The sequence below is a fragment of the Amyelois transitella genome, chromosome Z (genome assembly GCF_032362555.1).
Source record: "Amyelois transitella isolate CPQ chromosome Z, ilAmyTran1.1, whole genome shotgun sequence".
NCBI classification, from domain to species: domain Eukaryota; kingdom Metazoa; phylum Arthropoda; class Insecta; order Lepidoptera; family Pyralidae; genus Amyelois; species Amyelois transitella.
The window spans coordinates 1,564,457-1,579,372 of NC_083535.1; the positions used below are offsets into that span (position 1 = coordinate 1,564,457).

A 14,916-nucleotide genomic window follows, 5' to 3' on the forward strand; every position below is an offset into this window, starting at 1 on the left:
CACCACCAAATTGAAAAAAAACGTACATAAAAAAAATCGATTATAAATATAATAAAACTATTAATTCTAACCACGGTATTCACAGCACCTCGCATAATTAACCCTAAGCGGCTATCAACATACTTTATTTATCCACAATTAAAGCGGAGCCCTATAGGGTGGCATAGAATTCGCAACTGCGGTACATTATCGGAGTATCGGCTAGTGTTGCTTAGTCTATCGATAAACTATCGATAATTTAAGAAATTACAAGTCCCAAATAGGTAATGTAATAAAGTAAATTAAATTATAGTACCCGCGGAAATTCCGGAAAACCCTCTCCTTGTCCTAGATAGACCACATAGAAGAACCTAAATATCATTTCATCTTCAACACCCAGAGGTCTGTGCCATGCGTCGATATGTCAGTCACAACACTCAGTGTTCCCTTTAATATAAAGTGTGCGTATATTTTTCGTTACCGCAGGAATTTTATAAAATCCTCACTAATTGCACTTCTAGACCACATAGGAACAAACATACCAAATTTTAAATCTCCAGTCAAAGCGGTTTGAGCTTTGCATTAATATGTCAGTCAGATACTTATTTCGAAGAAAGACCTATATTTATTTTATATTCCATAGTAATTATACTATCGATAGGCTAGATGTTTTATCGATAGTCTTTCAACACTAGTATCGGTGTGTTATTCTTTTATTTAAGGGGTGCCACCCTATGCACGTGTGCGCTGTTACGGCCGGCCCGGGGTCGACCTGAGGCTTAATTTTTTTTCTTTTATCGCACGTTTTATAATCTATTTTTACTATTGATATCTCGGTGCATCTAAATCGTATTAAAAACAATGACCACGTGTTGTTTGTCTCGTGCCATGGGCGTGCCATTTTGTGCTGAGTAAATCGTGGAACAAATGTACTTTTTATATATTATTTAAATTTCAACACTATCAGTTAAAGACAGAGTAAAGTTTTCTTTCTTTCTTTTCTTTATTACTTCCACCGGACTTTGGCAATGTCATGGTATTAATAGGAAGAGTTGATTGTCTTGTCAAAGTCACAGATAGTCTACATTCTTATTTCAAAAGCTTAGGATAATTTTAAATTGAGCGAATTGCGATTGTAGGCGTCGTGCTACAATTGACTATGTACTTTAAATTGTCTCTTTTAAGCTTCAGAACTGTTTACGAGTATATTTACAGCGTATGATATAAGTTATGCATGCACCGAGTTTGCCATACGATTTAATTGCAGTTTAGCGACACAACCAGCGTTCCCCAGTCATTAGGGCCGGCCTCTCAACATTTATAAATCCATACTTCACATGTGTCTAATTGTGTATTGTGGACTGTATTTATCGGACACCTGATAGATCGTGGCTCGTTAAGGTTTCTAGTGTGAAGGTAAATTTTAAATTCATAAATTTATTAAAAGCACAGCTGGCGTGTGACGTAGGAATAGATAGGAACTGTAATGTTTGAACCAGACGAAATTTAAACGATTTATTAATTTTATGTATAAAATTCTCGTGTCACAATGTTCGTTCCCGTACTCCTTCAATACGGCTTGACCGATTCTCTTGAAATTTTGTAGGCCTGAAAATCGGCCAACATCTATTTTTCATACCCCTTAGTGATAAGGGTTGTCCAACCTTAACATTTTTTTTTGTAACTAGTAATAACTTAAAAATTATATACTCGTATATGGCAAAACAACGTTTGCCGGGACAGCTAGTGTCAAATAAGATTTACGTTCCGCCCATCAAATCTTCGACATATTTGTAAAAGAATGAAGTTAATGTCCACTTACAAAAAAGAAAAGTTTGTTCAAACGTACTATAGTGGAGTTGAAAAGTTGAAACAAGGTGAAGTTATTTCCAATTTCCTTTAATAATTACACTGTATGTTATCACAAAGTTTCATAACCACCGCAATTTATAACATTTGACCTCTGTAATTTTTCCCTGCATACTTGGAAAGAGCTCCTAATTCTTCCTCTATCCGAAGTATATGGTTGTATTTCCCGACTCGCTCACCTCGGACCGGAGCCCCGCATTTGTACTGCCCCGCTGACAACCCCACCACCAGGTCAGACAAAAACAGATCTTCGGTGTCACCCCAACGGTCCATGACTATAGCTCCTAAGCCACTAGACTTCAGCAACTTGAACGCTTCTATAACCTCAGTCAGAGTCCCAGCTTGGTTGATTCTCAAAGCGACGGTGGTACCGGCCTTTTTCTCAATCGCCAAACCCACTCTTCTTATGTTTGTTTGAGTTAAATCGTTTCCAACAAGCTGGTTGGCAGTCCTAACGGTCAAATTAGTCCATGCCGCCCAATCGTCGAATTCGAACGCGTCTTCAACAGAGCACACAGGAAACTCCTTCATATTATCCAAATACACCTCGGCAAGTTTATCTGAAGACATGTATTCCTGCGGGTTTGAGTGTGGATTCTTGAATTCCAAGTCGTAAGCGCCGTCTTTGTACATGTCGGTGGCTGATGCGTTTATAGCTATTTCTGCTTTGCCGGTGTAACCACACTGTTTGATCGAGTCTGTGAGGAACAGCAGCGCATCGCGGTGACTCTGAAGAGGTACGGCGAATCCGCCGTTATCACTGACATAAGTGCACTCAATGCCGTACTTCGCTCTTATTACATTTTTCACGTAAGTGTATATTTCCGTTCCAATGCGCATGGCTTCTGCGAAGGAGGAGGCTCCGGTCGGCATTATCATGTATTCCTGGAAGGGTAGGCCGTTGGAAGACAGGATTCCACCAGTAAGGATAGTGAAATGTGGCACGGGCAGTATAATGCTGGTGACGCCAGCCATGTCTGAAATGTGTCTGTAGAGAGGCACCCCTTTCTTGGCAGCTCCAGCTTTAGCGATCACTAGCGATACACACATGATAGCATTTGCGCCGAGGCGTGACTTGGTTTCTGTGCCGTCCAAAGCGATTAGGAATTGGTCGATTTCTTTCTGCATGGTCACTTCTAGATTTTGTTTGATGAGCTCTGGCGCGATAATGGTGTTGATGTTTTTGACGGCAGACGTGACTCCTAGGCCGTGGTATTCCTTCGGGTTATTGTCTCGTAGTTGGACCGCTTCTGTCAGCTTCTTGAGGTCGGTGTTGGGGACTCCGATACGGAACAGACCAAGTTCAGTGACCATATCCACTTCCACTGTAGGCCTGCCAGTCGCGTCGAATATTTGACGAGCTAGCAGGATTTTAATGGGCATTGTAGTTATAGATTGTAAAAGTAGCGTACAAAATATAAAAAAATCTTATCGAATGTATGACATAAATAGTGTCAATAAATGAAGGGCAATCTCAAAAGTCAATGAAAAAAGGAAATAGACAAATACGTCTATTAATCAACTTTTTTTGGAAATAAATCTGTGGACATCTAAGGAGGAAACTTTAAGAAATAAAAAAATATATGGTATGAAATAACCTTAGTGGCCTAGTAGGTGTTGAACTCGTTCAAACTCCGGTCAGTTTACCTACGTGTTAGTTTTAATAATTTAGAATTTGTACATATGATATTTTTAATATTTTTCTAGGAAAAGTTTGTTAGACTAATTTAAAATTTACTAACTACTTAAAAAACTGGCCAGTTAAATTGATTTAATATTTTTATTTGCAGTAAAATTCGTCTGATTACAAGTGAATGCAAATTGCTAATGAACTTTCGTAATGTGCCTATATCTTTAGTAACAATTTGATGTTTAAATAAAAAACAAGTAAAAAAAAGCAAAGTCAACACTCCAACAAAAGCGGTGCCACACGTGCGCGATAATCCGTATGTAAATCCTACATTACATTTCGATAAAGTGTTTTTATTAATTGAAAAAGAGATTATCTGAAGCACTCGAAAAAATAGAGGGGTTTTTTATCAGCGGCCGACGCCCCTACAATAGTATACTTATTAGGTGCTAGGCGTGCAAATAACTTATTTTTGTTCTGTTTGATCTTGACATAAACTTGAAAAATCTTTATAGAAAGCTATGATAAAGCCTCTTAATATATCCTAAATGTCTCTCTTACTAGCACTTTCACCCTTCTTCCAGTTTCTATACTTTCACATAATATTAGTTAGGTACTGATCGGATTTACGCGAGTAAGCCAGCTCAAGAGTATTACCTGAAACTTGACAATTATGCGGGGCTCGTGGCAAGTGGAAAAATGTAGACTTTGCCTGCCCCTCCGGGAAAAAGGCATGATTTTTTTTGTATACAAATTCTTAAATCAGGTGTTATAGATTGGGATTAATTTCCAACCGCTAAACCTACTTTCGCAACCTAGTAATTTTATTAATGTAAAGAAATATATCAGAGTTTTGTAAACAGGCTAATACAGGGGGTGTTAATAGATTTCTAATACACTCCTCTGCCTCGGGGGGTGATCTCTCAATTTGCTACGCTATTATCTAACAACCCCTTGTTTACAATCCACAGTTCCCAATGGATTCAGTTGTGTTAACACTGCGCATTTTAATCAACACTTAGATATCATATTCTTTCGCTGTGCAAATCACTCTACGGCCTCCCTCTGTATGCCACACGATTGTGCAAAATTTCATGGAAATCGGTTAAGTAGCTTTGATGATGAAAGACGGAAAAACAAAAACACTTTCACATTTACAATATTAGTAGAGGTTACGCGTCTTTTCAGAAGAAGCAAGCAGAGACTTCATCGTTCCATTTGCCACGATTCCTGCATAGGTACTTCTTTGCGACATCAATATTTGCATGCAGGTTGGCTAGATTTTTTGTGAGCAGGATGTCCATTAATAATACGATTTCGATTCGATTCGTTCTGGTGAAAGGTCAAAAAAGGAGTGCCCCAAGACAAGTACATATAAATAAAGAAAAACTTAATTTGGATAAAGCAAAATAAATATATACCTATGCTGTTGTCGAAGTCGGAGCAAGTGGAAACAACGTAATTATTTCCGCCTACACCTCCAACCGCCGTAGTTTTAACACGCGAGACGCTGTTTTTATCGCGCGAAAAATTATCGCTGTTTCGCTTTTATTATGATGTGCGACGGGACAGCGATAGTTTTTCGCGAGAACAAAACGGGGCAGGCATACGGCATTATCATAGAAATCAGTCCCTATATACTTAACTAGCTGTGCCCGCGACTTCGTCCGCGTGAAATAGTTATTTTGGGCATCATTGAATCTCTCAAGGATGAATAAAGTTACCCGTTTTTTTTTTTTCAAATTTTCCTTTATTTCTTTGCTCCTTATAGCTGCAGCGTGATGTTATATAGCCTTAAACCTTCCTCGTTAAATGGTCTATTCAACGCAGAAATAATTTTTTAATTCGAACCAGTAGTTCTTGAGATTAGCGCGTTCAAATAAACAAACTCTTCAGCTTATAGATTACGATTTGTAAGTGTGTTTATACTTAAGTGGACTCAGAGGACAGCCGATTAGCTAAGGAATACGCTATCATTGTACGACAATAAACAACAGAATCTTATTCCCTTGTCGCGATCAATTAGAAATAGGTTGGTAAAGTTATAAAAACAATTTATCTAAAGTGATGTGAATGGCAAAAACAATTATAGGGGTCCACACTGTGAGAGAATCCGTAATTATGGACAGCAATTAATTGGCACCCATCCCCTGGGAACGAGAGGTGAGTCCCCGGGATATTGCGCTCATCACGCGACTCTGTGGGAATGGGAATATATCCAGATGACACCTGGACCGATAATGGGGAATGGCATGCAATAATTTGATGCTGAATATATGTTGTTATCCTCGTTGCGTTTATAAAAAAAAAAGGGTTTTCAGTCAGCATTTTTTTAACATAACACATAACATAACCCTTCTTGCAGTCGGATAGAGAGAGAATTATCTACGACATAATCATTATTTTTTTAAATATTAATAATAATATAAATTTTATTATTTAAATTTAGTATTAATCAAATAATCATAACAATGTATTTTATCGTCCACATTTCTTTTCTAAGTTTGGATAGAAGGAAATGGAAGTTAACATTATTTTATTATTATTGAAGAAAATGCTGCAATGCAGAATGTTACTTACTGTTTCTACTGCGCTGACGCTTTGGAAGAGGCAATAATCTTTGTTTTAATTAATTTCTAATAAAAAGTTAATCAATATAGTGAAACCAAAAGATATGACAATTAATTACTAAGTGATGTTGAAATGTCCCCTAATCTTTTATATAAAATTTTCGTGTCAAAATGTTCGTTCCCGTTCTCCCCCGAAACGGCTTGACCGATTCTCATGAAATTTTGTGAGCATATTGAGTAGGTCTGAGAATCGGCCAACATCTATATTTTCATATCCCTTAGTGATAAGGCTTGTCCAGCCTTAACATTTTTTTTTTAACTATAAATTATTTAAAAATTATTTATATGGCAAAACAACGTTTACCGGGACAAATAGTAATGAATAAAAATTTTGAATTTGAATAAAAAAAAATGCAATAACAGTCTGCTCATCCTTGAATAACTTGTAAATCGAACTGAATAAACAATATGCAGTAATGAGGCGCATTAGAAGCGGTTACTGCTATACCTATATCGATTAACAAAAGGTGCAATAACAAATTGGTTTGTCGTGGGGTCGCCACGGGGTCGCCCCCAGACCCCACCTTGCACCGCATATTGACATATGTTCGAAATTTTGTCAATCGTTTTGACAGACTGTGAGGATAGGCACTTACAGCTTTACCAGCTTTTATTCGCTCGCGTGAAGCTTTAGCGCCACCTTCACGCGCGAATTTATGTAGCACCTATAAAAGAACAGCGGTTTTTCGCGGATCCCACGAGAACTATAGTTTTTACCAGGTTGAAAAGTACCCAATGTCTTTCTCCAGACTTTATTTAGTTTAATGGGCACGTTATTCATTTTATATTATATTATTACAATATATATACATACTTACATACAGAGAAAAAAGTTTTGTGCAAACTCACGATATTAGTACAATACTTATATCGGAAACGGGAACTTTCTTCAAAACGTCTGCCAAAACGTAAATGGCCGAGATGGGATTTGAAGCTGTGCCTTTCTACACATCACGCATTTTAACCGGGCACCTCACTCATTCAACCAACGACGCTCTATAAATTATAACAAAAAAATGTATGATGGTGTGGCGACATCTCTACGCCATAAGTCACAAAAACAAAATCACGCGACGCTATCAGTCAAAAACAGCGAAAAGTCTAAATCGCTCAAGCAAAGATTTCACGGATTGGAGCATATGTACGTACAACCTCCGACACAACATCTTCGGAGCCGCGGTTCCCCAGGCATCACACCTAGCCTGGCGGAAAATCTTCCCTTTGGTTTTGTGTGGTCGAGCCGAATCATCGCTCCCGCTACAGTGGAATTATTCGTTTCGTTCAATGTATTGTTACCTCTGATGATGATTTTCTTCTGTTCGTCCCTGCTGTTAGAATTTCCGACTCCCGTCAGCATTGTGTCAGATGAGTTTCTGTCAGCTCTCACCTGAGAACGAAATCATTTATAAACTAAAATAAAAAAATACTTGAAAACGATTAAACAGAACGGAAGAATCATTATCTGAATTGCAAACCAAGATATCCAGAAGTGTATATTATACGAAAGAAGGATTAATTAAATAGATACGTGTTTTTTTTATCATTAAGCCAAACAGCTGAACTCTTTTCAAGGCTGTTGGCTCTGTCTACCGCGCAAGAGATATGGACGTAATTATATGGATGTATGCATGTGTTTTAATTTTTAAGTTTTTCATCACGTTTTTTTATGAAATTTACATCTATTTAACCATACAATGTTTAAGACTTACCAATTCACCCAAAAAACTGATATAACCAATCGCAAGCTTCAGAGTATCGACCTTGGACAGCCGTTTCTCATAAGGCAGGGTTGGTATGTGAGCCCTTAGGCCTTCGAAGGCGTCGTTGATGGACTGCATGCGCCTGCGCTCCCGTAAGTTCGCTGCTTGACGCTGCTGGATCTGCTGTTGGGGACACCGCGACCTGCGCTTGTGAAGCCGACGGCAGTCTGACCTGTCAAAAAATTAAGTTTTGTGACAAACGGGTACTTAGAATAATGTAAGGATAAGTCATGCATTTATAAAACTTTAATATTTTACGTAATTGTAAGTAATTAAGTAAGATAGGTATGATTGTTTGATTTGAAAAAACTAACATACTCTGCCGACCCCACGTAGAAATTGGGAAAAGGTAACGACGAACAAAAAGGTTTGGTCATTTTTATTTTGATACATTTTTTAAATTCCCTAAGCACTTATTTAATTTTGGAACATCTTTTGGTATTTTTTTCTGGACATAAGGTAGATTTGGAGTTCTACTACATAACTCAAATTACTTATAAGAAGGTAACTAGGTTAATGTGACAAATAATTTTTTTCATCATGTCCTAAGCGCCGAAACCTGATAGAGTAAATATAACATATAATCATGTCTGTCATCCCTTGCGGGGTAGACAGAGCCAACAGTCATCATAAGACTGAAGACAACTTTCGGCTGCTGCTTAATGATAGAATTGAGATTTAAATAGTGACAGGTTGCTAGCCCGCCGCCTTAAAATGACAAAATAGAAAGAGTAAGAAGAATTTATATCAGATGAAAATTAACCTGCACAGTATTCAACAAAAAAATAAGTCGCTGGTGCAAAGTTTGCAACATTTTGTAAAAATAAATTAGGACTGAAAAACATTCGCAAAATGCAAACAAAAATAAAATCACATAAATAAAATGAAATTGGTTACATCGTTTACCTACTTACGATGAGAAGAAATTTTCATTGATCAAGTAGGCAGGTACGTAATAAATAAATATTTTGATTTGTATCGTACATTGGTAATCGAACGAAATACGAATCCTTTTTATTCGTTTAAAAATATTCGATATATATTGACAACAAACGACAAATGATTTTTTTACATATATATAATTTCTTTAGGTTTTCTGCTTCTTTTGCAGCAGCACCTGTTTTTTTTTTTCATAAAAATAAAACACATGAAAATCAAGCGATCAGATCACCGCACCAACTTACCGTTTCCTAGGCGTAGACAAATTTTCTTGATCACTCGCGTAAAGACTGCCGTCAGACATCGAAGAGTCATCATAGAGAAACAAATCCGAGCTGTTTGCTGATGAAGAAGGTGAGCTGCTGATGGTCAGGGGAGCCACACAGTTCTCCAACGGTTGGCACCTTAGATTGCTTTCCATGTTGAACATTTTCACTAATCATAGACGCGGCATTTCACTTTTTTTTTTTTAATTTAAAGATATTTTTTTTATTTTAGAATCGGTGTGTACTCTAGGGTAGTATAACGTGTTATGCCGTTTAGGGTGGCTGAGGGCGAGGACACACTGATAACAGGCTCCGCCCCTTCGGCCCTCCTCCGCCCATGTCCAAATACCAGTGTTACAAGACCTCTTTTGTGAGAAGCTGCGAATCAGATGTTTGGGAATAAAGGGGAATTGGTTGGAATAGCGGGTCAAATAGTTTTGGTGCTTAGCCAGATGAAAGAAGAATAGGAAAGATAGAAGTAAAAAAAATAATAAAAATTATTATTGCAAAATTTATTATTTATTTAACTCGTCACAAAGGTATGTAGTAGATAAGCTAGCAAATTCCTTTTTTCCTTGAAATTCATTTCCAGTTTATAATGCGGAATGCCTTGTTTGGAGCGAAACCGCGGGCTAATCTTAATTAAATGTTGTAATATTAATTAAATTAATAGATATACAAATAGGTATACCCACAATCCGCAATTAATGATGATTTCGGAAATTCAAAAACAATTAGATACATACCTACTTATAAGTATGTAAGTAAGTAGGTACCTACTTAAAGGTTTTAGTGGGTAGGCTGCCACATTAGATGCCAGGCCAGGAGTCCCACACTCTCCTAGGTGAAGACCCGGGAGGCAGTCCATTAAAAGGATTTCCCCTTCGGAGGAAAAAAAAAAGGTACTTACCTACTTAAAATAAAAATTTGTTGTACCTACTAAGAACTTTTATAAGAAATGAAGGTTATTCTATAGGGATATTATAGGGACTTTTTTTTAAAGAATTTTATTTTTCTTTACCGAAACTACTTATGAAAGAAGGTGTTAAGTTAGGTATGAGTAAGTACAAAACTAGGTACCAACTTTAAGGGTGGAAAAATAATGTACTATGTCTGTAATTAATTTTATGTAGGTAAGTTATAGGCTCTGTCTGTTCCAAAAGGCCCAGTTTCCACCAGAGCGAAGACGAGAGGAGATGTATTTGATTAAGTAAAGCCTAGCTTTAAAATATGGAGCAAAAAGAGGACTGATCCCTGATTCCACTAATTTAAAATATTCCAGTTGAATCGTTAGTTGGTACAAGAGACCGTTAAAAAAATTAGCGGGAATGAGCTCGTCTATCTCACACTAGTCCCAAGTGCCATGGGACAAGTGCTTAGTGACACAAGCTAAGATATAAGTATGTTTTCTATGCATTTTTGGCAGTGTTGGGGAAATGATGTTGTGGGCACGGCCGGCGACAAAAAAGATATCTGTGTAATATTATACAGAATGAATTTTTAATGGTTAAGGTTTTCACATTATATTTTTACCACGAAACTGGCACAATATTTTTACATTTTCATGAAAATACCTAAATAGCAAATAGTGAATTTTTTTTTACTCCCCCATACAAATTTTAGTTCATTATAATAATAGGTAATATAGATACAAAATTAAACAATTTTTCGCGTTGTGGTTACCGGCACCAATAGAAAAAATAATAGGACCACTCCATATCTTTTCATGGATGTCGTAAAAGGGATAGATTTATGAATTTGGGATTCTTCTTTTAGGCGATAGGCTAGCAACCTATCACTATTTGAATCTCGATTTTATCATCAAGCCAAACAGTTGAACCTGGCCAGTCAGTTCAGTCTTTCAAGACTTATTGCTCTGTCTACCGATATTCTGTATAGCGATATTTTGCCGAATTTCTAATTATGTTACTTATCCTCAGCCAACCACTTATCTTTCATATCCGCGGTTCGATTTGGACCTGCGTGGGTTGCTTTGTCTATCTCGGAGAACGTGAGACGTTGATAAAATATAAAATGACAAAAAACAACCGCAAGCTTGTTATTTCCTTGCCTTTGCGTGTTTATAAAAAATACATGTTTATATAATGTCAACGTCAGACTTCCAACTAGCTGCCAGCAATCATTTCAATTTTTCAATTTCAATGTTTCATTGACTTTATTTCGTATTGACTCGACTAAAACCAAAAGTTTATGAATATGAAGGAATAGAAAATAAACCAATGCAAGCAGATTAAATATATTTTTTATTAGTTTTGAGGGTTAAATGTATTTCTTTTCAACTTAATTGAACGTCGATTCAGTAAAGAATCTCCAATATAAGAATATATGCAAGCTCTTGAACCTTGTACCTTTCGTGTCAAAACAAACTTAAAAATTACTTAAATATTTAGTCAAAAGTTTTCATCTTCGAATGTGTCAACCCTGCCTTCGAAAGAGTCTATTTTGATTACGGTAAAATGTTCATTGTTGGGTTAACAGGAGGCCTGGCCACTGGAAAAAGTACAGTGCTTGCAATTTTTCGTGAAAATGGTATAGCTGTCATAGATGCTGACGAAGTAGCGAGAAAAAGTAAGTTAACTAGTCTCATTAAGTACCCAGGCTTTGGTATAACAGATGTTAAAACAATTTGCTTATTGTATGAACAGTTCTGATAAGAACTTACGATTAAGCATGTATGTATTTTCGACCCTGAGCACTGGTAGACTTTTATGAGAATGGGGGTCGATTAACGAACTACTTATTTTTCTCTCATACTCTGTAGTCAATCTCAGAGAAAGAGAAAGAATAACATATAGATTATTAACATTCATGAATAAACCGTCAGGTTAACATGGGGCTTTACAAATGAAGACAAATAAATTTTGTATTAGTTCATTATTATGTGATAGATGCTTGAATCATGTGCCTCAATGTCGATGAATAGAAAATGCTAATATTTCATTAAAATTCTTTATATTTCAGTCCTAGAACCTGGTACTAAAGGATGGAAAGAGTTGAGAGAATATTTTGGAGATGGTGTCTTGGGGCCTGATGGCAGAGTAAACCGAGCCAAGCTAGGAGAAATTGTATTTGATGACATAGAGAAGAGACGAAAACTGAATGCCATCACGCACCCTCGGATCCAAAAGACTATGATGAGAATGGCAATTAGGTACTTCTTCTCTGGTCACAGGTACATTGTGATGGAAGTACCACTGTTGTTTGAGACGGGAAAGATGTTGACGTTCATGCACAAAATTATTACTGTGGTTTGGTAAGTGATATTTGATATTATAACATGATTCAATTTTACTATAATGCAGTATCATATAAGCTCATCAGTTTAACATACTTTTAACCTGACGCTTTCGCTAGGACAATTTGATAAGTGGATGTCTGTCTAGGCCTTCCTCTATTAATATCACAAACATCCATCTCTTTTTTTTTAATCAAACAGACTACCTATTACAAAACTATAAAATATTTTATTTTTTCAGCGAGAGTCACCAGCAGTTGGAGAGACTGTGCAAACGTAGCGATTTCTCGGTTACGGTGGCGAAAAAGAGAATAGACACGCAAATCCCTCTAGAACATAAAGTAGCAAAGTCCCATTTCGTCATAGACAACTCCGGTGATTTCGCTCACACCAGACATCAGACTGAGAACATTATTAGGATGCTCAGGAGGTCTAAATTCACATGGTATATATGCATTCATTTTCATTAATTTAAACATATAAAAATGGGTACTAACACTTACATATATATATATGTATATAATCACGTCTTTATCCCTTACGGGTCAGCCAGCAGTCTGGAAAAGGCTGGAAGGTCATGTTCAACAGTATGGTTTTATAAGGAATTGACATTCAAATAATGACAGGTTGCAAGCCCATCTCCTAAAACACAAATCCTAAGTTTATTAGGCTTTCTTTCCCTCCTTGATTCACTTGTACAATCTGCTCGATAAGAGAAGCAGCTGGCGCACATTATGTTTTTTCACTATCAGACCAGCACGTAAGTTTAGTCACAATTAAACGTCTTTATGAACACGATGCCAATAAAACTAAGAATAGAATAGATTTATTTTCAAAATTGGATACAAGGTATCACTTATTGACGTCACATCACTTAAATCTAAATATAACTACTACCGCTTCCAAAGCGCACGTGTAGAAGAAGCGGCAGAACAAACTACACTGCAGCATTTTCATCGGACGTCAATTTACAAATATGTATAGATCACATTGTCTTCATTAAAAAAACATGAATGAATGTAGATCAAGTTATTTCAATGCAACTATTTCGTCTTAAGCATTATTTACTCGCATATAACTTAAACATTTTTTCTTGTTCCAGGTATTTCAGAGCAATAATATTAATCATGGGGTTGTCAGTGATATTTGGGATTGCACACATAACAAGCAATTTACTTGAAGACAAATATTGATTCTCCTAATTTATACATAGAGACAGCATAAACTTAGTGACAGAAAAAGGAAATTAGTGTTCAGTTTTGTAGTATTTGACGAACGCGCTTGTAGGTGCATGAATATACTGACTGAACCAACAGGCTGACAACATATTTTCATAATTTTTGGCCAAAAATCTGAGTTCAGGGGACTTTATTCTTCCGATATAACAAGAGCTATATAGTTTTGATAATACAAAGACCACCGCTATATCTTATGACAAGAACAACTCTTGTGTGTTTAATTTGCTTGTGACTTTAAGAATGAAAGAGATACTTAATTTAAACACATTTGGTGGATAAGTCCCTTGTATGAAAAGTTCATAAATAGTTTGCATATTCTCAATTAGTGTAAACTTAGACATCATCTAATAATTGTCAAATAAACTGACATAGTGTTGTTCAAATTAAGTCTGACAAGTAATTCTTAAGTAAAACAACCCGACTGTACCTGTTTTGGCATTTATTTGTGGGAACACGGTTTTGGAAATGAACATATAGTATGACATGGTAATTTGTAAATAGCCTAGGTTTTTATACATACTGTGGACATATATATTTTAGATAATTCCGCGATATAATTATCACGTCTATATGAATAATTAATTAATTGTAATTTGAATTTTATTCAAATACAAAATCATCATATTATTATTATATTATTCGACTTATCATCGTTGCGTCTGCCTGAAAATGTACTGTTGGCTGCAAAATCCCACTCATAGTTAAAAAAGAAATGTCTAAGAATTATTGTGACTGAACTTTTGGAGTAGACAGTATGATGTAACAATTTTTTAGGCGTAGTCAATCAATACATGTGATATACAAAGCAATTAAAGCCTTATGCTGTTGCTCAAAGGAGTTAGTAACTTTGTTATCTAAGTCTTATAGATAAGTTTAAGTTGCTGGTTTTGTACATGTTATTTATTAAGCTAATACTAGTTTAACGTGGAACTTTAACTTGCGAAATCAATATAGCAATGTTAATAAATTATTGCTCAACATGATTGTTGTTAAGTTTTAGTTCTTCCCAGAGTCACCTCTATTTTTTTACATCATTTCATCTAAATCGGTTCAGTGGTTTAGGCGTGAAAAGGAGAGACAGGCATACAGAGTTATTTTCGCATTTATAATATTAGTACGGATAATTTATATTTATGGATAAAGATAGTGGCAAGTGGACAGATCTAGGCTCTGCCGGACGTGACTTAATATATTGTATTTATCTGAGAAATAATGATGATTTCACAATTATTAATTACAATGTATTATTTATCCGCTTTAATACTGCTGGGTTCCAATCGCTTTATCTTCTTCAGTCTGGGTTTCATCGTTATCTTTACCCCTTCAGTTTTGTTGTCAGACATGAGAAT

The 14,916-nt window shown here is 36.2% G+C and overlaps 2 protein-coding genes across 2 annotated transcripts; one reads left to right on the forward strand and one right to left on the reverse strand.

Moving 5' to 3' along the window:
* Positions 1 to 1,926: 1,926 nt before the first annotated feature.
* On the reverse strand, positions 1,927 to 9,126 carry LOC106130493 (enolase-like). Its single transcript, XM_060953735.1, has 4 exons — positions 9,053 to 9,126; positions 7,818 to 8,040; positions 7,405 to 7,495; positions 1,927 to 3,209 (listed from the first exon to the last, which is right to left on the reverse strand). Exons 1-4 carry the CDS (start codon positions 9,109 to 9,111, stop codon positions 1,927 to 1,929), a joined length of 1,656 nt encoding a protein of 551 aa, XP_060809718.1. The 5' UTR covers positions 9,112 to 9,126.
* A 2,110-nt stretch (positions 9,127 to 11,236) lies between these two features.
* On the forward strand, positions 11,237 to 14,598 carry LOC106130492 (dephospho-CoA kinase domain-containing protein). Its single transcript, XM_060953833.1, has 4 exons — positions 11,237 to 11,662; positions 12,056 to 12,347; positions 12,571 to 12,774; positions 13,432 to 14,598. Exons 1-4 carry the CDS (start codon positions 11,551 to 11,553, stop codon positions 13,520 to 13,522), a joined length of 699 nt encoding a protein of 232 aa, XP_060809816.1. The 5' UTR covers positions 11,237 to 11,550; the 3' UTR covers positions 13,523 to 14,598.
* Positions 14,599 to 14,916: the final 318 nt, after the last annotated feature.

What these genes read in the sequence shown, in the direction of transcription:
- LOC106130493 (XM_060953735.1), bottom strand. Translation starts at nt 9,111, where the DNA reads ATGTCTGACGGCAGTCTTTACGCGAGTGATCAAGAAAATTTGTCTACG. An exon ending in TCAGTTTTTTGGGTGAATTG is followed by an intron (nt 7,496 to 7,817) that starts GTAAGTCTTAAA and finishes TTTCGTTCTCAG; the next exon opens with GTGAGAGCTGACAGAAACTC. An exon ending in GAAGAAAATCATCATCAGAG is followed by an intron (nt 3,210 to 7,404) that starts GTAACAATACAT and finishes AAATCCTGCTAG; the next exon opens with CTCGTCAAATATTCGACGCG.
- LOC106130492 (XM_060953833.1), top strand. Translation starts at nt 11,551, where the DNA reads ATGTTCATTGTTGGGTTAACAGGAGGCCTGGCCACTGGAAAAAGTACA. An exon ending in AAAATTATTACTGTGGTTTG is followed by an intron (nt 12,348 to 12,570) that starts GTAAGTGATATT and finishes TTATTTTTTCAG; the next exon opens with CGAGAGTCACCAGCAGTTGG. An exon ending in AGGAGGTCTAAATTCACATG is followed by an intron (nt 12,775 to 13,431) that starts GTATATATGCAT and finishes TTCTTGTTCCAG; the next exon opens with GTATTTCAGAGCAATAATAT.